Consider the following 26,140-nt stretch of genomic DNA (forward strand, 5'->3'; position numbering starts at 1 on the left):
ATCATAATGGCTTTAGAATAACTATTTGACTTTGGAAACTGCACATACCTTACTTTTATATATAAAAGCAAATAAGGTCACCATGGATTCATTTGGTTTTAGACAATATGTTTATTTTAAAATTTCAAATGACATTATGAGAAATGTGTTTTTCACATCTACTGACTGATGGGTGCATGAACCAAAGTGAGCTTTAAAATACGTTACTAGATCATCCAAACTCTACAATAGGCATTAAGACATCAAAACTTTGGGACAGCATTACTTTTACCCCCTTCACAGTTAAAACTATCATGTTCACAAAACACAAAACATTGCAACTTAAAGAGCAAATGTAATAATCCTCAGTCAGTGTTTCCATACAGCCCGGGAGCAGCAGGCTGAGCAGTGTTTCAAGCCCTGCTCCTCCTTTATGTTAGGGTTTTCATTTACTACCTCCTTGGCTTCATCGATGTCATTGTCCATTCTCCTCACTAAAATACCAACCTTGGCCAGTCTGCCTAGAACTCGGGTTAACAATCTCACCATTTCCTGGTAAGAAGAATAGATGCTCTACAGTAACTAAAGTCTCATGATTATGTTCTCAGTGATTAATAAGCATAATAATTTGATAATTGATGACATTTTATCAAATCTACATATGAAGAAGTTAAAATGGTGGTTCTCAACCTTCCTAATGCTGCTCACACTTCCTCAAGTTGTGGTGACCCCCAACCATAAAATTATTTCGTTGCTGCCTCCTAACTGTGATTTTGCTACTGTTGTGAGCAGTAATGTAAGTATCTGATATGCAGGACATCTGATATATGATCGCTGTGGGGATCATGACCCATATGTTGAGAAGCATGGAGTTAAAACCTGGACTCCCTACTCCTGGTTAAAACTGAGTACTAACTATTAGCAAGAACAAAGGGACATTGTTATTTTAGTAAGACACTTAAACATAGCACAATTAATTTTGTACACTTTTATTAATACAAAACATCCTAACAGAATGTTAACTTTTAATATAACTAAGGTTACAAATAAACTCTGTCTCTATCCAACAAATAATTTGTCTCTTAATTGTTCTCTTTTAGAACACAGTTATTTTCTCCAGTTTATTTTAAATGGCTTTATGATTTTAATGAAACGTCTTAGCTTTTGCTTACTGAATAATTTTTTTCAGTTGGAAAACTTCTCATGCCAAAACACTTCCTTGCAAATTAACGCATTGTTCTAAGCCTTCTACTTAGTCACCTTAATGACATCAACTTTTCTAAATATTGAATGTCCCATTTTCTTCATATATACAACCAGAGTTGATTTCAAATGACAGGAACCAGGGAAGAATATAGATCATCAATGCACTTGTAAATAGATAAAGCTTCAACTGTACTTTTAAAGATTCCATCTTCTCCAAGATGTGAAAATGTTAGACTTCTTCAGACCCCTTGGCCCCCAGTTACAGAAAGAGATGCCGGCTAGTAGTCCTCTTTAAACAGCACTTACTCTGGAAAGATGGGCAGAAATATCTCACGTCTTATGAAGAATCCCCCAAATAAAATGATCATCATATGCACGAGGGACAATTTTCAGAATAACAGCATTCTGAATGACTGACAAAAGAATAGTTTTAGAGAAAGAAGAACTTATGTCCTGAGAAAGTTTCCTCTATCCATAAATCAAGTAATCCATGCAAGTAATATTTTTATAAGTTAAAAGTCACCATGAATTACAAGCTTTTTTAACAGAATTTCATATTGTATAAGCTTAAGTGTGGCACATTTCTACTATGAACCATAGAGATTTTTGTTATTTTAAGCACATCTTAATCTAAACTGAAACATTACTCAGATCTTTTGATTTAAAATATAACCAAAGGAAAGCATTACAAAGTCTGAAAACACAAGCATTCTATTGCATAAATATGAGTTACTTTAGTGTAAAAACAAGTAATTTCAATGCAATGAAGTCAACTCTGATTAATACATACATTTTCATGCATGTGGAAAAATAATTTACATTCACTTCAGGAATAACTTCCACAGCAAACAAATTACAGCATTTATTCAATAAAGGAATATTAAAATAATTCTAGTTAGAAAATAACTTCAATCAGATATATTATAATCTTTTTTTTATCATGTACATACTCCAAATCCCCCTGAATTTAAGTAGGAAATGTATAGAACATCTTTTTAAGGTATATCTTAGGAAACATTACCTTCATTAAAGGAAATGTGTATACATATCCATATTTGCACCTGTGTGCAAAAATTTAATGAAATATGGAAGAAATTAGGATTTCAATTTTTTTCTGGGCTATATATATTAGACTAAGTCAAAATACTTACCTGCTAAGTAAGAACAGCCTGAGGTATTTCCAAGGCAGATCAATCATCCTAACACTACACACCACAATAATGAAAAGTCTCCTTTGAACATTTACACCTGTTTACAGCTGAGGCAGAGGATGAGGGTTTGCCAAGCAGCTGTCCCATCTCACCTATACTCTCTCTTTCCTTATGAAGTGTAAGCTTCCAGGGAGATGATCACACATAAACATTTCAAATAGCTTGGACTCCAGAATGCAACATGTTAGCCAAATGAAAGGGAACTTAAAATTCTATCCAAGACCTACCTAATAATCTCTTTAGATATTAATTTCCATACTGGACAAGCTAAGTATGTCCTCTGAAATCAAAGTCATCATCAAATAACTATAAGAGAAACTGAACACATGAACCACCTCAACAAGGAGGGACTTTAAGCCTTTACACACGACACATGAAAATGATGAAGTGTTTTATTTATATTTAGTCTTTCTTCAATCTGAACTGTAACCAAATTCAAATGTTAGCAAGTCATTACACTCATACATCTCATAATCCCTTTCTTCACACAGTAGGCACACATATACAACATCATGTCAATATAATGTTATCAGCACAGCATAAACGTTTAAGCAGTAGACTCATTTCACATGAAAGAGGCTCTATGCATCACATGGCCTGTCCCAATAAAAAGCAGACATTAGAATGCCATTTTAGCAGTTACAATATTGATATGATCAATATAGCTAATTTTTATACCCGTCATATATTTTCATAAGTCATCCATATGTAAGAAGCAAAGGACAAAGGCTGGTTTGTTTTGTTTTTAAGTTATGTGCCAACTTCAAAATGACATACTAACCAGACATCAGCATTCAAAAGCTAGGTTGAACAGGACTGGCCTTGATGCACATGCAGTAGATTTGTTTTCAGAATATAAAATTAAATGGTGATGTCAGCAGTATTATTACTGTTTCTATATTTATGATTAATTACTAGCAGTACAACTCCCAGAAGGAAGGAGATGGATCCAATAGTGATGTAAGCAATTCCCAAAAATGGATTTTTTCCTCCCATCCATGAAATAGTGCTCAAGATCATCCGTTTTCGTCCATCAAAAGAATGTACGGGGTAATCTGACAAAGGTATAGGAAGACTTTCTGTCCGTGGTTACTTGATATTTAAAACACAAGTTTTAAAGTTAACATTTAACTGCTTATAATTGATTTATATAAATTCTGATACATGGATACATCCCTTGTATATTCTCAATCATGATGGATGGATGGATGGATGGATGGATGGATGGAACTGTACTTTTTTGCTCCTGTTTTTGAGACAGGGTCTCACTATGTAGCTCTGGCTGTCCTGGAACTAACTATGTAGACAAGGCTGGCCTTGAATTCACAAGAGATCAGCCTGACTCCTCCTTCCAAGTGCTGGGATTAAAGGCATGTGCCACTATGTGCCACAAATAAAACCATCTTAAAAACCTAATTTAGAAAATTTTCTCTATGTGTTTTTAGACATTGAACCCAGGGCAAAACACTCTAGCCCTGATAAATATTCCCAGACCTGATCTAGTGAAATAATGTTACTAGCAAAAGCCAAAATGTTTTATCAAAACAATAAAATTCAAAACTATATAATATCTTGGGTTGTTTTACTCTTATTCATTACCTAAGAGGTACTAATGGCTTCAAAAAAATGTTAACAGACAAGAAAGCAAAAAACCAATCTGAAGTCCTAAGCTCAAAGAGCATGATTAAGCATGTATCTACAAGACAGAGAGCACTCTAAGTAGAGGGTCACAAAGCTTGATGCCCAGTTTTAGCCAGCTCATTTAAGACAATAACAAAGAATGATAGCTCAGACAGTGCAGAAGTCAAACTGACTAGTAAGGAGAGACCAGAGAGGAGACTGCAGTGTGGTGCATGAACTATTTACATGGCTCATTCGAGGATGCTGGCAAGAGAGTAGAGACAAAACTGAAATCTGGACTGAAAAGGGGCACAACTGCAGCCCCTCAGGCCTTAGTCTGGAGGTGTGGCAGGCCCAAATCTAATTATTGAAATCAATCTTAACCTGAGGCAGGAATCATGATACTTAATCCAACTGTCCCAGGACCAGACACAGTATCAAATCAACCATGTTCCCCCTTTCTCCTCTTCCTCTAAAAATATGGGCTTCCACTTTAACTCCATTCAACTGTGCTCTTAATTTCCTCCTTAGCGTGTATTTTTACAGCTAACTGCTGATGCTGCAAGCCCCCAGGCCCCTGTATTGCTGTGCTGTCAGTCTTTGAGATGTCCTGCTTTCTTCCTCAAAGCGCTCTCAGTACTGGGACTCCTGCAGACTCTACATGACAACTGTCTCCCTTCTCTCAAGTTCCCAGTGCTCCAGACTTTCCGCTCCCATGTTCTATATTTGGCTTCACACAGGCAAACTGCTCCTAAATGGCATAGTTTCAAAGCCATGTTGTGTTCGGTCAGCCACTATTAGGCCATATTCAGTTGCAAAACCAAGAGTCCAAGAACCAAAGGTAATCTTTATTTTAAAAATTAGCCTATTAGCCATTTACTAATTTACTATATAACTCAAACAAACAAACAAAAAAAAAAAAAACAGGACTAAACAAAAATCTAGGCTGGGCGTGGTGGTGCACACCTTTAATTCTAAAGCTTCTGGGTCAAAGGCAGCTGAATCTGTGAGTATGAGGCCAGTCTATTCTGGAGGGACATAGAGAAGTCCAGGCCATCCAGGGCTACATAATGAGAGCCAGTGTCAAACAAACAAAAAAAATGTACTTATGGCTTACTCAGATAATAAAAAGTGCAAAAATCCAACACAGATTTAAAATGCTAATATTTAGGAATCTTTATGTTATAGTATATATGTAAATAATGGGCAAAATACTTAAAAACACTGTACTTTGTTAAGGAAAAAGGGACTGCCCAGTATTTCTTTCTTATAAAAGCCTGCTCTGGCCTAAAGAGATGATGGCCCAGTGGGTAAAAGCACTTGATGCACAAGCTTGATAACGTGAGTTCAATTCCTGGGACTGATACAAAAAATGACAAGAAAAAAATCAACTCCACAAAGTTATCCTCTTGCCTCTTCACATGTACCTTGGCACATGTGCACATATCATACATAAATACATACAAATAAAGATCTTTAAAGTTAAAAAAATAAATAAGACTTGATATCTATACAGAAATGGAAGTATGAGACTCCACATTCAATTACCAATATCACAAAATAAATAAATCTAGAATACAAAGTAACATAAGGCAATGAAACTCTTTCAAACTCTTTGTGTACACATAAGCAAAAAAAGGATACTGTATGTGATGTTCAAATAGTACTGTCCAGCTGGTAATGTTGGATGTAAATCATTTCTCCGCTCTATAAGACGATACAACTTACGAAAAGTAGGTAACGCTGCAGTACGCATCCAAACAATGAAATCCTCATTTATAAATCCATTATTATCTTCATCAGGATCTAGCATATATACTGGTTTATGCCAGTTTACTGGCTTTGTTGTATCTTAAAGGTAAGTTGGGAAGGAAGAGAGATGTGAAAACAAAATATTCAATTCTATAAATAGTTTCAATGAAAATTCATGGTACTAAAAAAAAAAGAAGAAACACAAAACACAGTCTAAATATTTTCAAAGGTATAAATATATCCATATCCTAAGAATGTCTTAAAAATCTAAAGAGAAACCAATTCTATCTACAACAAACTAAAAAAGACAGTTGATATCTCAAAAGAAAACAAAAAGGATACTAAATAAAAGGCAGATTACTTAATGCAAAAATATGATGTAAGAAATGTTTGGACAGTGAGATGGCTCAGCAGGTAACGGCACTTCACCAGATCTGAGGAACAGAATCCAATCCCCAGGACCACATGGTTAAAAGAAGAAGAGATTCTCAATGCTTGCACTACATATATATATATATATATATGTGTGTGTGTGTGTGTGTGTGTGTGTGTGTGTGTGTATGTGTATGTGTATATATAGATTTATATATACACATACACATACATATAAATATATATATGCTTGTACACACACATACAAAATAAATATATAAATGCAAAAATAAATTTTAAAAAGAAATATTGCATTATGAAACTAAGGCAGTATAGAGACAAAAATATATCTGCATTATAAATAGAAGCTGATTAAAATAAACTGTTTCAGTTTGTAAAGATTACAGCTGAAAACACCAGAGAAATACAAATCACAATTAAAAGCACACATTCATTTATAACTTTAGTAATCTGAACATTTACATAAGTTGGTATAATGCTGAGAAGGAAAATATTGTTCTTTAAAAAAAAGATTCTATGAGACAATATTTAAGTTACCTTATTAAAACTACTAGCTTTTAGATAAGAGGGAATATTGGTCATGTTTTACCTTTAAATCTTTCTTCAAGGCTTTCTTTTCCAGGTGGATTTCTGAATTTCACATTTTTATCTGTCCACCAAGCAATACCTTTTCTCGTCAAAGTAATTGGCGTAGGTGTGGGATCAGATTCATTGGCAACCAGAAACAATTCTAATGTATCTAAGCACAAGAAATTGAAGATATTACTAACATCTACTAAAAATCCATAGCATCTGATTTACTCTATGAGAAATGAGAATCTGGGACTTCCTCTGAAAGTAGTTGACAGAGAAGGCACAGGGCTAATGTGTGTCCTTTATACAGGTGTGAATTAACTTTCACAACTTTACAATTCTAGATAGATAGATGGACTCTACATTTACTACAGATCTAGGTCACTTTCCTGAATGACTAGTTGACGTTTAATATCAATCCAAATAAAAGGGCAATGGCATCGTTTTTCTCTTCTCTTTCTTTGGTTACTGTTGCATTCTAACAGCTCCTGCCTTTCCCATTTTCTGTACTTGGCAATCATTCCGCTCCTGGAACATGGTTGGTACAAATGAACAAGTTCTGTTGAATGTGTAAATACACACTAGCTTTCAGGGTCTTAGTGTAAAAACACAAAAAAATTTCAGTTATGTTTATATGCTGAAATGATACTATTTTGGGCACACTGGATTAAATACATTATTCAAAGCTAATTTTACTTGTTTCTTTCTTTTGAGGGTTTTTAATATAAGTACTAGAAATTTTGAAATAGTTTGTATTTATGGTTCAAACTGTATCCCTATCAGGCAATGTGTATCTAAATGATCAAGTAGCTCTGTGGCTTTTACTTTTTTTTTTGGCTTTTCAAGACAGGGTTTCTCTGTAGCTTTGGAGCCTGTCCTGGACTAGCTCTGTAGACCAGGCTGGCCTTGAACTCACAGAGATCCACCTGCCTCCGCCTCCTGAGTGCTGGGATTACAGGCGTGCGCCACCACTGCCCGGTAGCTTTTATTTTTTTTATAAGAAACAGGAAGATTCTATTTTCTTCTCAGAGATAGAAATCCATTCTCATAAAGGAATATCCAAAGGGAAGCCACAGAACATTTAAATCCTATTCATTATCTGAGTATTTATCTTGAAGGTGAATTCCCTAATTTCATTCACATACTAGACTACTACATAGTTTCCTATTCAAAGACACAGTTTCCTAAGTGCACACAGGTCGTCTATCGCATGCTTCTCTCTAGCATACCATTAAACATGCTGTTGGCAATGGCTCCACATGGAGCAATTGGTTTGTCTTCATTTCTTCGATAAGGTTCACATTCCTTACTTGGATTCTAGTTTTCAGAAGAAAAAAGAGAGAGAGAGAGAAATTATCATCTAGATCTCTGGAGAAATGATGAGCTCTTCCTAATTAGGCACTAAACACTATGGAAAGTTGAATCCATAGATTCCCAAATGGAGCCAAGAGTCAGAAAAGGATACAGCTCTACTCCAGGAAACAAACATAGCAGACTTGGGAATTCTGGAAACATTAAATTTTTGCTGCTTCATCTTCCCACCAAGTTTAAAAAATGGACAGTCACTCAATTTCAAAGCACAATCCCAGAAATAAAAAACAGCTCAACTGTATATCCTAGCACAAGAATAATGAACAGACCCAAACAGAACACACTTACACATCACACATCAAAATTCCATTACAAACAGATGAAGCCAAAACTCCCAATGACTACTAGAAACGAGCAGGTAGTGGCAGAATTGAGAAGTTATTTTGTGAGCATTCCAGAAAAAGCATTTTAACTAAAAACTTCTGTTAGAACTAGAAATGACAGTAATACTTTAACTTCCCATGAGATTAAGTACTTTAACACTTCTAAATGAATATTTACTACACTCTTATTTCAAAGATGCCACATCTCTGTATTTTATCATTTTACTTACAAGCAAAGCACTAGGGTCTCCATTTAACTGACTATCATCTCGAGATTTCACATAGCGACGATGATTTTGGTAGAAATTAGACAGTCCATAATACATAAACACATTGCCCTAGAGAAAGGAGAAAACTTTTAACACCACACTGAAAACTGCACGGTTCAGTCTTTTCCCAAATGGGTTTTACCTTTGTCTCAAAGCCAAAGGCACTTTTACCTTAGTGCAAGAGCACCTATAACCACTAGATGGCGTCCATCCACCAGAAAATACTAAAGTTATCACTACGTCTAGAAAGTCTGAATAAGGAAACGCAAACCTTGGTATGTATTATGACAGTGCGTGTACACACACACACACACACACACACACACACACACACACACACACACACACACAGCTGGGGGGGGGGGCGCGCGGGGGAGTGTCCAAATACCAAAATAGAAAATAAAGTTTTAATAAGCGTTTGATTTTTGGGTACTGTTTCATACCTCACAAATAATTCAGTTAAGTAATGGGATAATCAGTGTTGTCTACAGTAAGACTTGTTTTTTAATTAAAAATTATTTTAAAAATTGAAAAAATTTCAAAAGATTAAGAATTTATACCATCTAAGGAGAAATTGAAGTATGAAGAAATAACTTGATACTTCAAGGTTTCTGCCATTAAAAATGGGGCATTTAACTATGCAACAGCCTGATATACAGAATAATCTTCAAATGTCTATAGATTGCAATAAACTAAGCTTATTTCTCAATATTAATTAAGTGTCTAAAAAAAACAGTATTGGTATTTTTTTAAAGCATGCCTTTTCCAACACATTACTTTAAAACACAGACCTCAAATGACTGTTCCAGTGTGAAGTTAATGGTACAAACACAAGATGTCACATTCGGAGACAAACATTTATTGCAGGGGCTGGAAGGTTCTGTTCCAGTGTAATCAATCTGCAAGAGAAAAAGATTAAGTGAGCAGTTCCTTGGAGGAAAGAGAAACCTAAAACTTACATAACCTACTATTAAAAGGAAAAATAAGTCTGACAAAGCAATGTGGATCCTAGACAATGCTGCTGCTGTGTACTTTAACAGTGTGAGGCATTAAACACTAAGGAGGCTTCTCTCTGTTCACTGTTATTCAAAATACTCCTTTACACCAAAAGAAATATATTTACTGATAAAATGTAAATACAAGAGTCAAAACCACATGATTTATAAAGATATAAATGGCTGCAAGCTCTAAATTACTAAAACACCAGATTCGTAGAGATAAACTCAACTTTCCTTCTGGAATATAACAATTTTAAATACTTCACTGTCACCTTAGCTTTCCACAGAACATTTCCAAACTCAGAAAAAAAAAGAAAGAGGGGAAAGAAGGATGGAAGGAGGGAAGGAAACCTATGGGCTCGTGGTAGAATGCTTGCCTTGCATGCACAAGGTCCTGTACTGGACGATCCCCAGAACCATCAGAAATCACAAAATGCTTCTCTCCACCCAAAAATCTGGTGCTAAGGCTGTCATCACTTTGACGTTGGTTCCTGGGTGCTTCAGCAGAGGGATTTCCCAGGTGAGTGGAGTATCTTTGTTCGTTACTCAGGTGTGCCCCTCGATTCACAACAGAGTTTACAGGAAAACAAGAATTCACTGGTCCCAGAAAGACCAATCCTGTGATCAGCTTTGTCCCAGCAAAAGCTCTACGGAGAGAAGTGGGACTGCAAATCTATATAGTTAAACTAGTATGTAGCCAGTTTCAATCAATCATGCCTAACTGTGCAGTCCTGCATTTCAGTCTAGAGACTGCTGTACAGGGAAGCTTTCTGGTTGGAAAGGCATAGATATGCTAGGAACTTGATGTATCCTAAGTACACAGGGAGAAGGCATGGAAGCTCTATGTTCAGACACCACCCTTTGTGTTTCTTCCTCTTCCCATAGCATATGGCATCTTAAATGAGGACAATCTTGTGAGAGGCAGGGAGAAAAAACCCTGAGAAGCCCCTGACTTTAGCCTAGGAAACTGCTTTGTATCCAAAATAAGGCCAGTTATTAGGGACTATATTTTGAACTCTGTCAAAACTGAATTGTACAATACCAGGTAAAGTCAGAACAGCCCTGATATCCAAAATTCCTTTTTTCCATTAAAAATAAGAAAAAGAATTAAACATGTTGGTTTTTTCCCAAAAATAGTCTCAGTAGAATTCCCAGATAGCTTCTGTCTGTAGATGCATAGGCTACTCTGTTGTTACGGTTTCGATAGAAAGTACCCCTCAAAAAGGCCTGTATGTTGGAATCTTGCTTCTAGCTGGCAGTGCTATTTTGTGATGTTCTGGAAACTGAGAAGTGGACCTGGCTAGAACAAGTTGCTGGATAAGGTCCTTGGTAGCATCTTGTCCCTGCCCACCTCCTCTTACTACTTCCTGCCTACCATATGAGTATCGCCTGCTACATGTTCATGCTACCATGATACTCTGTCTCATTTCAGATACAGAAATAAACAAGGTATGAGCTGAATGTCTGAAGCTGTAAGCCAACCTGAATAAATCTCTTCCTTTCTCTTCCTTGAGTTATTTTGGTCAGGTAACTACTATATATCCACAATTAACATCTCCCCCCAAAGTAGTCTATTACAATAAATGAACACAGACATTTTCTTTCTTTTTTTTTTTTTTTTTTTTTTTTTTTTTGGTTTTTCGAAACAGGGTTATCTCTGTGTAGCTTTGGAGCCTGTCCTGAATCTTGCTCTATAGACCAGGCTGGCCTCAAACTCACAGAGATCCACCTGGCTCTGCCTCCTGAGTGCTGGGATTAATGGTGTGTGCCACCACCGGCTGGCCACTGACATTTTCATAATCTTAAGTTTATAGCTTAAGGTTCACTCTTGGTTAGAAATTCTACAGGTTTAAACAATATAGAATGATATATAACCTACTATTATAACATAAAATACTTTAACTGGCCTAAAAACATCTCCTGTCTTTCTTTTGTCTGTTCATCCTCCGTATTAAATCAGAGTAAGCACTGGCCTTTTTACTGTCTTTGTAGTTTTGTCTTTTCCAAAGTTGGAGTCATACTGTAGTATGTAGCCTTTTCATACTGGCTTGACTTCGTAATCTGCACTTCAGTTTCCTCTTCATCTTTTCAGAGTATCATAGTACTCTGAGGTACTATAGTTTATTTATTCACCTACTAAAAGGCAAGACCAAGATCCTCTTGCCTCTGCCTCCTGAGTGCCAGATTAAAGGCGTGTCCTACACGGAGGCCAGTGGTCTATGGTATTGTGTTACAGCTGTCCCACCAAGTGTTGGTAAGCCCTTTCTGTCCTCCCTGAAGAAGTATCTAATCAGGTCTTGTGCTCACTTTTATCAGGCTGCTTCATTTTCACATTTTAAGTGTTCCTTAACAATTACCAGATAATATTTTAAATTATTTTCTTCCAGTCTAGGACTTATATGATAAAAAGTCCTAAACCTTAAAAATATAAAATAGTTATCTTTGTAACAGAAAAAATTTTTACATATGTACCTAGAAAATAGAACCACCATCTAAGTAGTAACAGTGAGATAAATTTTAGAAACCTACAATGGCCTAAGAAAACTTGGTTTTATCAAATTGTTACATAATGTTTTTATAATTGTTTTTCATAGGAGCTTATCTGTTAACTAGCAGAACTGTGATTTGATTTTCACTGGAAATGTCATCAATAAGCAAGGCATGTAACTAAAACAAGAAAACTAAATAGGACAGGAAAGCACACATGAATTTCATTAGACCTGCATGCTACAACTCTATAACAAGGCCTGCTGTACACATCATTCCACTTACATATCAAATTTATGTCAGAATAAACCACAAAAGAACCTGTATTTTAAATTTCTCATTTTCTTCTTCTTAAGATTGATCTAGGGCTGGAGAGATGGCTCACAGGTTAAGAGCACTGACTGCTCTTCCAGAGGTTCTGAGTTCAATTCCCAGCAACCACATGGTGGCTCACAACCACCTAATGAGATCTGGTGACCTCTTCTGGCCTGCAGACATACATGTGGATAGAATACAGTCTATATAATAAATAAATGAATCTTTAAAAAAAAAAAAAAAAAAAAGACTGATCTAAGAAAGAACAGAGGGTTGGAGATTTAGCTCAGTGGTAGAGCGTTTGCCTAGCAAGTGCAAGGTCCTGGGTTCGGTCCTCAGCTCCAAAAAAAGAAAGAACAGAAACCCTGGAAATCACCCTCTTTCATTTGATCACCAGTTGTTAGTAAACAAAGAGATTTAACTGAACAAAAATAATTTGATAGAATTGGAAATCAAACTATACTTCAGTATAATAAAACTCAGCACTTTATTAGAAGAATAATTACTAAATATCAAAAAATACTTAAAACAGATAGCTATAACATTTTCATCCTGAACTGTTGATTATAACTTTAAAAGTGCATGAACAGTTACATCGTTTAACTTCAGGTAACTCTTTTATAAACAGTGTTTATAAAAGTCATTATAATTAACCTTTAAATTTTAATAGGGACAAGACACAGTACAAGGTACAACAGTCATAAAAAGTAATGATATATTGTACCATCAACAGCTTACAGCTTTCCATTATACACATATTTTATCTGATCATCAACAAAATCCTACTGTGCTACCTCCATTACATAAAAAGAACATACTTAGGAACTTTCCCAAGTGCTAGTCTAGAATCCAATATCTCTGACTCAAGCCCAATCAATGCCCCTTCTACTAAATGACCTTTACCCAGAACTGTCAGTCCACTCTACCATCCAGTAGACTTCATTAGCAAAGACAAAAAGAAAGAAAGAAAGCTGTCAAACTGGATGGCACAGAAACAATCATTAGCAAAGAATAAGTACTTTTTAGAAGAAATAAGAAGTTGAACAAATTCAGGAAAAGAAAAAAAAGAAACAGGCAACAATGGAAAAGAAATGTTTAAAGATAGTGAAAATAAACTTTAAAGTATGGAGAATTATCATGGTGGAAAGAAATGAGACAAAGCTAAGGAGGGAAGTGAGCCATACTGGCATAGCACATTTTACTGATTACTATTATCACATGTGTTCTGACATATGTGCACTTAATACAAATCATCTGAAAGAACAGAGGCTGAAGAGATGGATCAGCAGTGAAGAGCTCTTGCAGAGGACTCGGCTTCCATTCCAAGCACCTACATAGGGGCTTACAACCACCTGTAACTCCAGTTCCAGGGGATCCAAGGCCCTCTTCTGACCTTGGTGGGCACCAGGCGTGCATATGGTAAACAGACATGCATGCAAGCAAAACACCCATACACATAAAATAAATAAATCTTTAAAAATAATCCTTTTAAAAGTAGAAGGTCCTGCAAAGTGTATTATTATTTTCCTTATTTTAAATTAGGACAGCACTTGGTTCAATCCCTAGCACCAAAAAACTCTAAGCACCAAAAAACTAGTCCTTCATCAGGTGGATCTGATGCTATTTTGGATGTGTGAATTGACTTAAATTATAAGGCACCCAGCTGGTGTATACAGAAGCATCTAATGTAAGAATTGCTGAAGAATGGGAAGGGGGAGGCATCAGGTCCCCATACAGCTGGTGTGAGAACTGGTTTCTCCCAATCACAAATACCCTACTTCTACCCTTTTTTTAAAAAAACCTTTTTAAAATTTATTTTATGTGTGAATACTCTATCTGCATGTACACCTTTATGCCAGAAGAGGGCATCAGATCCCACTATACGAGCTACCGCGTGGTGGCTGGGAAATGGACTCAGGACCTCTGGAGGAGCAGCCAGTGCTCTCATCTGCCGAGCCATCTCTGCAGCAATCCCCTACTTCTACTCTTATTCCCCAGGGCATGTTCTTCACGCTATATCAAGCCCAAGTCACTGTTCAGTAAGTGTCATTATGTCACTTTATAACAGTGATCCCTGTTAAAAGCCAAACCTTCCAGCTGCTGCAGCGGAAGAGCCTCACAGATCTGTGCACCTCCCACCCCCACCCCCAGGGTCTTTTCCCTCACACCTACTGCAAAGCTGAAAGGTCACACAGGTCTCACACAGAAAGAGTCCTCCACCATTCCAATCCCACAGCATGGAGCCCAAGGCAGCTAGACTACACTAACTCCCCTACCCAGAGTCTCTGTGACCTGACCAGGTAACACAGGCTGCATATTAACAAAGCCTATATATATCCTTGCAGTTCAGGACCCCCGCCGCCCCTTCTACAGAACCCTTTAATAGAAGACACTTCACTTTGTCTACCCACTACCCAATCCTCACACAATTTGCTGTAAGATTAATAAATCTCTTATCTGAAGGACCACTGGCACTCTAGAACCCCCCTCCTCCTCTCCCTCTCCAAAACTTACACTTAAGCCCTAAGGAGAGGGGAATTAGAGACACTTGTGTGTTTCCTTTCCACTACTAGACAAAATTGGTGTGTTTAACAGTAATGTAGAGCTGGTCTCTAAAGGGGGGGGGGGGGGTTGTTTTGTTTAAAAAAAAATCCAAAAGGCTCCCATCTATGCCCATCAAAGAAATGGACAAAGAATTTTGCCAGGAATAGAAGGGGTGGGAACTTCACATCCCACAAGAACAAACAGACAAGGACTCTTCCCTTCTAAAAATACTCCATTTTCCTCCATCAAGGACTTAACTAAAAACTGTCTCCGTAGCAGAGGATGAATGGGAGCAATCTGGGCCCAGATCCTTTTATTCCTGAAAGGACCTGTAATCTTGTCTCACACCTAATTTGCACCTTCTTGTCGGTCCAGTGGTTTTCTACAAACTGTAGGATAACACAGTAGAGAATTACATTTTTGCTCCTCTCTCACTTTTTCACGCTGTAAACAACCTACTTTCCTTCATCAATTTGAGTCCATTAATTTCTTTCACAGAGTCAGGCTTATAGATTGAAGTGCCCAGGAATGACTTAGCTATGCAAAGCTGTTTTAATGGCTTCCCATTACATTGCCTGTAGTCATAATACCGGCCCATGTAATGTGCACCCTAACACTGTACCACTTTAACCTGATCTATATTCTCCCCCTTCTTCTCACTCTCCACTGACACACTGTCTTCTTTGTTGTTCCTCCTACTAAACACACTCCTCCTCAGTTTCTCTTCCTACTTCTGCATGGAGTAGTCTTCCCTCGCATATCAATGAACTTCGGGACCCCCAACACATCCTATTTTGTGGCAATGCATTACAGTAAAAATCTCCTAGAATTACATTCTAATTACATGCTAAGAGACTGAAACATTTGTGGGACCTCACTGCCAGAGTTAATAACATACCTTAAGGTCACTTTTGACAGCTATTCTACTGTGGACTCAGACTGTCTGTTTAGCCTGCTTTTAAGACATCAAAGTACCAATCAACCTTACTTGCCTGAGATTCCCATGCAATCACCTTTTATAATCTAAGCCAATGCATAGCTGTAATCTCAAGGATGCACTTTTCCATGGTCTTGACCTATAAAAGTATATAATTTGCTGAAAGCAGCAAACGTGGAGGTTGAAAGCAATTTTCTAAAATCAATATCTACCATAAATATTGAACACAACACTTGGATATTGCTTGATAAACAATGATATTTGTTGTACTGTTTGTTGTGTGGGTCAGCTGTGGTTTGTTGAAATCAGTTGTGATCTGTTGAAATCAGTGACTTAATTCCCTTGTAAAACTCTTAAAGATTTTTATAAAATATCCTTCATTCCTTCCCTGTGTAATACTTTCTGTGCTCTTCAATAAAGACAGGGCAAAGTCCTCTGTTAGGGATAAAAATACAGACACACACAGACACACACACACACACACACACACACACACACACACACACACACACACACACACACACACACACGGAGTCATACAACAGACAGGCATACAGGGACAGACACAGATACCAGCACAGACCAGATTCACAAGACATCAGGCAGGCACAGATTCAGATGCATGCAACAGACAGAGAACAAAAGACACCAGAAGTATAAAGTAGAGAATTCAAATCTGGACTTGCTTTGGTTAAATTACTCCAAAGGGAAGTTCTTTTATTTCTTTCCTTAAGGCCACACCAATGTACTATTGGTGACTTGGAGTTAACCACCAATTTGTTTAATCCGTGCACTATTTCAAACTGTAAACCATCCTTCAACCCTCCCTTTTCTCCTGAGCACTTTCTACCGTCTAACACATTTCAGAAGCAGCAAATGAAGAAGAGAATTACTGACTGATAATTATGGACAAAATTGGGCTGGAGAAATGGCTCACCCAAAATGACATGAGAGTAGTAGAGTCATATAAAATTGCTAAATTCTTAAAAAGTATTAGCTAAGTTTTATTAGTAAACAGAATTAATGTAGGATGTTTTAAAAGAAAAATGAAGCAAATTTGTATGTGAACAGAGATCATTTAAAAGGTCAAAGAAAAAAAGCAATGATATTCAATATTTCAATATTCCTTATATAGCTTTATCATATAATATACTATACATATTATATAGTATATATTATATCCTAACTTTTTTTTTTCCCCGAGACAGAGTTTCTTTCTGTAGTTCTGGTGCCTGTCCTGGATCTTGCTCTGTAGTCCAGGCTGGCCTTGAACTCAGAGATCCACCTGGCTCTGCCTCCTGAGTGTTGGGATTAGAGTGCGCCGCCGCAGCCACCACCACCTGGTTACTCTAACTTATTTATTCACATAAAAATAACACAATCTAGTTTACTATGAAATTCAACGCAATACTAAAATCAATATAAAATTGCAATCATTATTTACTCAGGACTATTATATCTAGAAGACCTAATTCCCATTTGGCTGACATACTATTTTACTAGATGGTAAATATTCCCACAGCCTGTAATGCAGGCTGACTACTAACAAATTCTCGTCCCAGTTTCTGTGGTACTTTTCTTGCTAACAGAATAAAACTAAAATTTCTAGCCTGCCTTGGAGCTAGTATGACTATGCTATCAAAGCAGGGTTGGTGCAGTGTAGCAGCTTCCAAGAACCTTCTTCCTTTAGCCCTTGTTCATCCTTGATTCTACACTGCTGATGCCCAGAAAAGACAACCAGAAGTCTGGCCTCCCACTTGAACCTTGAGCTTGAGAGCCAGTCACAAAAAATGTCAAGGTAACTTAAAAGCTTCATATATGTTATGTTCCTAAGGCATTTGGTATGCAATGAAAATCTTGACTACCTATTGTTGAACCAAATCCTAATGGATATATATGTCAATCATACTTGCTGTTGAATGCTGGAAGCAGAGCTCAGTGAGTCATTCTTATGCAAGCTTAGAAGGTATTAGGAATGCTGAGACAAATGAGGTCAATGGAGGCCCAGTTCACAAGGGTTATGAGGGGAACAAGAACTCTATCAGGAACTGGGATGTGGGCCACTGGTGCGATGTTGTAGGCAGAATTTGAGGTTTTCCTGCCAGTGTCCTAAGAACCTAATAAAGTTTCGTTTAAAGATAATGAACTGACTTGTTTGGCAGAAGAAATTTCAACACAGGATGGCACTCAGACCGGTGCTGAGGATGCAGCTGTGATACAGACAGAGATCAGTACCACTGTAGACAAGCCTGCTGTGCTGCACTAGGACAACAGCAAAGTGTTTCCCCAGGGTCAACACAAGCTGATACAGCTGTGGTCCAAGGAGACCTGGGGTATATCTCAAACTGGCAGCAAAATCTGGCAATGTAATAAGCATTCCCACGTGACACTGGTTTTAAAGGCATAAAAAGTGCAAGACTGATACTGTCATGGACAGAAACTGAGAGAGGCAATATGTCAGAGTCAGAGTCCCTTCAAAGAAGTCCTGAGAAGCCATTTATGTAGCTTGTGAAACTGAAGACTCAGTTTCAATGGAGACTCCAGGAAACTGAAAATGCCAGGACCTTAGGGCATCTGTCAAGGCCCGCTATTAGAAATGGAGCCCAAACAATTACTTTTCAAGCCCCACGATGCTGGACACAGAGCTGTAACAGTTGATGTTTCCCTGCCAGATTTTTGTTTTGCTTTGGTATGACTGTTTTATGCCCCTGGTTCTTCCTTTTTAGAAAAGGAATGTTTGCTTAGTGTCATTATATGTTAGAAGTATGTAACTTGATTATAATTTTCTGCTCACAGTGAAGAGACTGGTTAGAATTTTTAAAGACAATGAGGACTTTTACAGTTGAATTGCATATTAAATTATGAGGTAAACAGACTTTGGGAACAAGGAATGTCATGTTACAACTTAAAGGTGATGTTTTATATATCAAGTTGACAAGTAGAGTTCTGACAGTTAGTTCTAATTGCCATCTTGACATAATCTGGGAAGGGACTCTCATTGAGTGGTTGTCTAGACTGGGTTGCCCTTGTGGGTATGTCATCTCTGTGGAGAACTACCTTGAACAGATTTACTGATGCAGAAAGATCTAGACTAAAAAAGGGCAAGGCACCATTCCTTGGGTCGGGTCCTGAGCTATAGGAAAAAAGAAAAAGCAGATGAGTACAATCACGGATGCATCACCTCTGTTCCTGACTGTAACTACTCAAGTTCCTGCCACCTTGACTCCCTTGCAGTATGGACTGAAACCTGGAAGTAAGATAAAATAAACCCTTTCTCCACCAAGTTCCCTTTGTCAAGGTGTTTCATCACAACAAGAAACAACACTAGGTGAGATATAGCAAAAGCTTGCCCTTGAACTACTCAGGCGCATTCTGTGTGTGCACTAACCTAGCAATATTTAATTTTCCTGTGATGTTTCTTTGCTTTGCTTTACCCCCTAGATTTTTGGTTTTGTTTTGCTTGGTTTTTTGTCTGTTTGTTTTTGTTTGGGGGGTTTTTGTATACAGCTCAGGTTGGGCTCAAGATCTCTATGTAGCTAAGGTTGGCCTTGAACTCCTGATCTACCTGCCACCCACCTCCTAAATGTTGGGCCATAATACACTACCATACTGGCTTATCTTTGTCTTCCAGAGCTGGGGATTGAACCCAGAGCCTTACGCGGCTAGGGAAGTACTGCGTCACTGAGTGACATCTGCATCTCCTGCTACTGTAAGTCATTTCTTCTCCCAAAGGGATGTCCTCTGCTGAAAAAAAAAAGGGGGGAGTCCTGTCCACAAACTTTTTCAATAACTCCCTATTCCCAAAGAGGTACTCTGTATATAGAAAATGTCCACCATTGATCAAAAAATCCTTAATAGAAAATGTATAAGTTTTCACTATCAAATAACCACTATACCCCTTGTCATCAGAAACTCAAGGGGAGTTTGACCTAATAAAATCTGCTGGTTGTAAGTAACATTCACTAGCTTTCAAAAGACAAAGTTTACACAGGAGTGACAGTTCTAAACCTCAAAGGAAAAGAGGCTTCCAAATGGAAGAGGGACCCAATCCTCTATGTTGAAAATTAACTGTTTTAAACGGCATAAGTGTATAAGGCACAGTTCAGAATACAGAAGCATAAGACCCTGCAACTAGCTTAAATCCTCATGACAAAGCACCAGGGCAGTACAGGACAGATGAGGAGATTCGCTGAAAAGGTCTAGTATTTCTTGTCTTTGTTCCCAGACAACTCTGAATCTTCCTCTAAGTCAACCCAACATTTCTTCTTAGTAATTCTAAAAACACAGCCCATTCCTAAGAAACAGACTGAGTGTAAGGTGGTGACCAAGAGGAATTTGAAGAACATGCATTTTTACACTGCATACAAGGAGAGCTGGAAAACTTCCATTTTTTGAATGTAGAATTATCTAAAAGGAAATCGATAAAGGACCTAAATGGGTTACATAACAAAATGCTGACTAATAAGATAAGTCACTTTAAGTATTAATCAGATTAAGTTAAAGGAGACATTTCAGGTACTTAAAGAATTTTCTGAAGCCCTTAAAAAGAGTACTTTAACACAACCATTTAAGTAGCTACTGCTAAATTTACTAATATGTTTCTTTAAAACTCTAAATAAGGGAGGGTTTGTTTTTGTGTCTATAAAAGGCTAGAAAATAAGTATTTTAGGCTGCAGAGACAAAGGAGGAAGTTCTTGACTAAAAAGAAAGAAGGGTTTGTACCTTTTTTTGGCTGATGAAATTCAAGATAAAATCACAATAGTTAAATACAATTTCTTGGTAGCAACAGAGCTCTACTCATAAGAACTTAATTCTTTGAGGGAAACATTCCATACAGTTGGTATTCAAGTTAGTGTTTCCTATAACCAAACTGATTGCAAATGCTCATCTGGAAAACCAGTCTCAGTTCCTGGCCCTAATAAACACTCCAGCAGGTACTTACTGGAAACAAAAACCCTATTACGCAAAGCTCTTAATTACCAAAGGTTCCCTGTTTAGTTACTACAATACATTTGAGCATTAAAATCTTTAAATTTCCTAGTATAAAATGCCTAATCTTTAACCATCATTTCTAAGAAACAAGTTATCCTTCCTTGATTCTACACTGAAGTTTAAGTAAAAACAAAGACTACTAAACGCAGATGAAAGACTTAATCTCCTTCAAGAACCTTACAATCTAAGGATTCAAACCAGAAAAGAGTAAAAATATAAAAACATAACAAATTTTTATCAGAAACAGAAACAGGAAATACTCAGGACAAAAAAACTGAGAGCAAAATGAAATAAGGTTTAAAAACAAAGGAAAGGAGGGAATTTAGCAATGTGAGGGGAGGACCCTAAGATTTCAACATGGTTAGCGTTATTAATTCCACGTAAATGTTTACACTATTGTTATTACTGACTTACCTTCTATCTTAAATGTTGCTTTAAAAAATGCACCCATTTGACTCTAACCATTAATTAGTTTTTCCTCTTACTGTTTTTGGACACTAGGTCTACGTCACCCAAGTTAGCACTGAATTACTGGATTCAAACACTTTTCGTACCTCAAGCCTCTCCAAAATATCTGGTGCTATAGGAACAGGACACCTGACTGAGCTCTCTAAGCATTAATTTACAACTATGTAACTTCACACTGATAAATGCTTTTGCAGAAGTTACAGATGGTACTTTCAAGTGAGCTGTGTATCTCAGCCTGGCCATGAGTTCTAAAGGAGCCTTGTGGTGATGCTTGACTCCTAATGCTGCCAAGTTAGAAGAAATACTCAGTCTTTGCTGCAAGTAATGAAGATATTAAGCATTAATAAATATATTCAAAATTAAAATATTTTACTGGCTAATAAAATTGTCAACAGTCTTTTCTAAAAGTCTCATTTTACTTAACTTAGAAAATCTAAAAACTAAGCAAATAAGCTTCATAAACTTAGGTGGGCAGTAGTGGCACACACCTTTAATCCCAGCACTCGGGAGGCAAAGGCAGGCAAATCTCTGAGAGTTCAAGGCCAGCCTGGTCTATGAAGCAAGTTCTATGACAGCCAGAACTGTTACACAGAGAAACTCTATCTTGAAAAAAAAAAAGAAAGAAAGAAAGAAAAGAAAGATGATTCATAAACAAGGGAAGGTAATGATACTAAATATGAGCATTAAAAAATACCCTCTTAAGGGGGTGTCTGGGGCATTATAAGAGTAGTAATATTTTATACTATAATACTATAGTATTTCTAGGAGAATGTAAAAGGTCCATTAGCTTTACTTTAAAATTTTCAAGTTCTCAGCAAAACACTTAAAGCCAAGCATTTTAATTACAATCTCCTTTCCCCCAGTAACTTGAATTAATACAGAAATTAGGCTACTAAGTTTTCGAAAAGAAACTCAAAAGATGTAAACAAGAGAACGGGAATCAATGTGGGTAAGAGATGCTCATTTCCCATTTACCTTTATTTCATTTTGTTTTATTTGTTTATTTTTCTTTTTATTTATTTTTTGATGTTTTGATATAGTCTATGTAGCCCTGTCTATCCTGGAACTCACTATGTAGACCAGGCTCAGAGATCGATTCTCTGCCTTCCTTGTGTTGGATTAAAGACCTGCATCATGCCTGACTTTAAAACATTTTTATTATTCTATTTTTATGTGTACAGGTGTTTTGCCTGCATGTCTGAAGACCATGTGGGTGTCTGATGCCTGCTGAGGCTGGAAGAGGACATGGGATCACCTAGAACTGTAATTAAAAACAGTTGTGAGCCACTATGTGGGTGCTGGAAATCAAACCCGAGTACTTATTTTGCAAGAGAAGCCAGTGCTCTTACTGCTGAGCCAGCTCTCCAGCCCTTCCTCTTTACTTCTAATAACCCTCAAAGGCTTTTAGTCTAAGCTGCTAGCTAACAAAAGGTTGAGTGAGGAGCTAGGGACGTAACTTAGTGGTAGAGCACTTTCTTGTGGCCCTGAATTCAATCTCCAGAACACACGGAGTAAAGAAAAAGCACACAAACATGTAAGTCCCTTTTGGACAAGCTCTCTAGGTTTCTCTCATAACTCTAGACCAAATTTGAAATAATTTTAGTATATATCCAACACTCAAATTCTAAGCATTCTATCTGCATGTGTTGGTGCTAATACAAAATTTCCAGTAACTCCAAATTTCCATTTCCTTTCATTTCAAATGTGGTATTTTGGACACAGCAGTTTTAAATCAAAATTAAGCTGGAAGTAACAGATTTTCAGAAGTGGATGGCATCTTAAGTATCATTCAATCTTAATCTTTAGGTGTGCCAAGAGCCAAGACAGTTCCCATCACCAACTAGAGTGAGACGGGAACTTGCGCTCTACACCAACTCTACCCCCAATGCCTTTCTGAACACACTGCAATATACTCTTAAAATCAGTGCCACACTGAGCACTAGAAATTTCCATTTACTAATAACTAAGTAACAGAACCTTACTTTATTTCAGAACCCAAAAGTTTTTAAGAAAATTAAAGATATTGTCATACTATAGTAAATAGTACCAGAAATTTTCTAACAATTTAGTAAATATTCATTTACAATTCTAAATCATTGTTTAAATAAGATGACTCAAATTTGTAATGTTTACTTAGGAGGAATTTCATTATATTTACTATCACCCCAGTAAGGATCTTAATGTAGTGTGAAAACTTGAAACTTGTAATCAGGACTGTAATACTCAAACAGTTCATTGTCATACGTCATAGCTCTCAACTCCTGCTGAAGGATCAAAACTCACAACTATCTTATTATTCTATTTATATTAGAGATGAAGAAACTAGCCTTCAGAGAAATAAATTACCCCCAAATCTGAGCTAAGTAAAGTGGCAGAGCTCAGGATTTGAGTGCTACAGGGCACAGATGGGAACAGAAGTGTTTCACGTGTGAAGGGTTGTGTTGTTGTTATTGTTGTCTCTTTTTAAACATTCTGGAATATTTGATTGGTCTTCTCCAGTTAAGCACACCTAATCTGGAAGTCTACAATCCAAAATATTCTAAGATCAAAACTTTTCTAGTGCCCAACCTGGCCAGCCCAGAGCTTTACATTTTGGTGCATTTGGGACTACATTTGCAGGGGTATCACAAGGATAAAAACGGGAATATAAAAATATATGTCGAAAACATCTGCTGTGAACCTGCTCTTGTCAACACACTGAAATAATTCTAAGTAAAAGATTTTAAAAGTACAGTCTAGCTTCTATCCTTACTGTCATTAACACTAAAGCACTGTGTCGTTAAAAATATAACAACCTTGCTTTGGCATTAATATTGTAAATTAAGCTGGAAAAAGGTAACAATACTCCCTAGCTAAAATGACTGGAGAAATCCAATTAAATCACCTACATGTAATCGGTATTTTTAAAATATTACTCAAAAATTATGTACATGGCAGAACAGAAGAAAGCGGGGTTACTCAACATCCCTCTTGGCCCTTATACACAGATCAAAACTCCCTAAAATATGAAAGAAGTCCTGTAGATGTCTAATACTGTATAGCACACAGTACTTACATTCTGTTACCAACCAATCTTCACCACTGCGGATGGATAATGATGCAGTGATTGTTGCACGGTCACAGATCAAAATGTTTCCCCCAGTTGAGTGTTTCTATCATGTCTAAGTAAAATATTCAATGAAAACAATGCCAGTGAAATTTTTTTATAGCTAAATCCCAACTTATTCCGTGTGGAGTTACTGATATGCACAGTTTAAAAAAAAAAATCAAGTAAGGAGAACTGGGGCGAATGTGGAGCATAATTAGAAATGTATACTGCCTAAAAACAAGCCAGAAGTTTCATGTCTTTACTAGATCATGGCCAACAACTAAAACTATCTAATGAGCTCAAAATGAAAGTTACTGTGCGTGCCCTGTAACATGGGACAAATTTCTTCACAGAACAATCACTATCTCTATGACTTCGGGTCTTTTTACCCAACAACCACCAATTTGTTAATCTCGGTGTCCCGGAATAATCCCTACGCAAATAACAACAGTTATGACCCTGTGAGCTGCCTCGGAGTTCTATCTAAATCTAACTTTTTCTTCTCTTCTCTCCTAGAAGGACAGACAGGCCCGCTAGCCCTCCGAGAACCCCACAAACTGCCCGATCAATAAGTCTTGTCCACCTGACGTTCATTCTGTTCCCAGCCATGTAAACCGACAGCCAAAAGGGAAGCTAGACGCCAAAACTGCAAGCTCAGGGAAGCCGCAAAAGAAACCGAGAAGGCACCGGAGGGCGGGGCCCGCCTGTCACCTGCGGGGAGCCGGGGAGGCCCCCGCCACGCCCCTCCCTCACCTCGATCTCACGGATGTTGTTGGAGGTGACGAAGATGCCGATGCCAATGGGGATGAAGATGAGGCCGATGATGAAGAAGGTAGGCAGCACCGTGCCGGCCGTGAGGATGGGCTGCCAGGCGGGCAGCCGTTGCTGTTTGAAGGCCGTGTTATCCGGCCTCCGGGTCTTGGCAGCGGCCCCGGGAGGGCACGGGGGCCCGCCATCCACCTCATCCTTCGCGTTATAGTTCATCGCCATCGGCCCCCGGGCTTCGGCTCGGCCACGTCCAGCTGGGCCGCCCAGGGGACCAGCCTGCCGACTCTAAGACAGGAGACGCGCAGGCGCCGCGGCCGCTACTGCCTCCTCCACCCGCGCCGCCACCGGGGAGGCGGAAGAGGCGGGACACGCTTCTGCAGACCGCCTCTGACCGGAAGCGGGAGTAGTCTTTGGGAGACGCCCCCGGGAGGGAGAGAGAGGAAGATTAAGGGACGAGGGGAGGGGAGGGGGAGGAAGATGGAAGGGGGAGGGAAAAGGCGGACGCACCCTGATCATCTGTCCTGTGACGACAAAGTGAGGGGTTTAGGCCCGGCGCGCGACTACGTGAGCGCATGCGCGGCCCTGGGCGCCGCCGCGGCGCCTGCGCGCTGGGCCGCTAGCGTCTTGGCTTGCCCGGAGGACGCTTCTGTTTGCTCACACTTCCTGTCGTAGTTCTCGTGGGGACTGCGGTCGAGGAGTCGGGTCGGGGTCGGTGACCTGTGTCATTTCGGCGCTGGGATGATTTTTATTATTATTATTGTTTAATTTTAAAGGCTACGCCTCCTCTGAAGGGAACTGTACCGTTCCGGAGTCCACATGTTTAAAAGAATGCGGGTCCCTGTTGTC

The 26,140-nt window shown here is 38.1% G+C and overlaps 1 protein-coding gene across 1 annotated transcript; it reads right to left on the bottom strand.

Moving 5' to 3' along the window:
* Positions 1-952: 952 nt before the first annotated feature.
* Positions 953-25,735, bottom strand: Tmem30a (transmembrane protein 30A). The gene is made up of 7 exons (XM_036193390.1): positions 25,280-25,735; positions 9,489-9,596; positions 8,659-8,766; positions 7,964-8,051; positions 6,751-6,900; positions 5,661-5,867; positions 953-3,451 (listed from the first exon to the last, which is right to left on the bottom strand). Exons 1-7 carry the CDS (start codon positions 25,514-25,516, stop codon positions 3,258-3,260), a joined length of 1,092 nt encoding a protein of 363 aa, XP_036049283.1. The 5' UTR covers positions 25,517-25,735; the 3' UTR covers positions 953-3,257.
* Between the last annotated feature and the right edge of the window lie 405 nt (positions 25,736-26,140).

The sequence above is a fragment of the Onychomys torridus genome, chromosome 7 (genome assembly GCF_903995425.1).
Source record: "Onychomys torridus chromosome 7, mOncTor1.1, whole genome shotgun sequence".
Taxonomy (NCBI): Eukaryota; Metazoa; Chordata; class Mammalia; order Rodentia; family Cricetidae; genus Onychomys; species Onychomys torridus.

What these genes read in the sequence shown, in the direction of transcription:
- Tmem30a (XM_036193390.1), bottom strand. Translation starts at nt 25,516, where the DNA reads ATGGCGATGAACTATAACGCGAAGGATGAGGTGGATGGCGGGCCCCCG. An exon ending in TGCCAACAGCATGTTTAATG is followed by an intron (nt 6,901 to 7,963) that starts GTATGCTAGAGA and finishes TCTTGTGCTTAG; the next exon opens with ATACATTAGAATTGTTTCTG. An exon ending in CTATTTGAACATCACATACA is followed by an intron (nt 3,452 to 5,660) that starts GTATCCTTTTTT and finishes TACCTTTGTCAG; the next exon opens with ATTACCCCGTACATTCTTTT.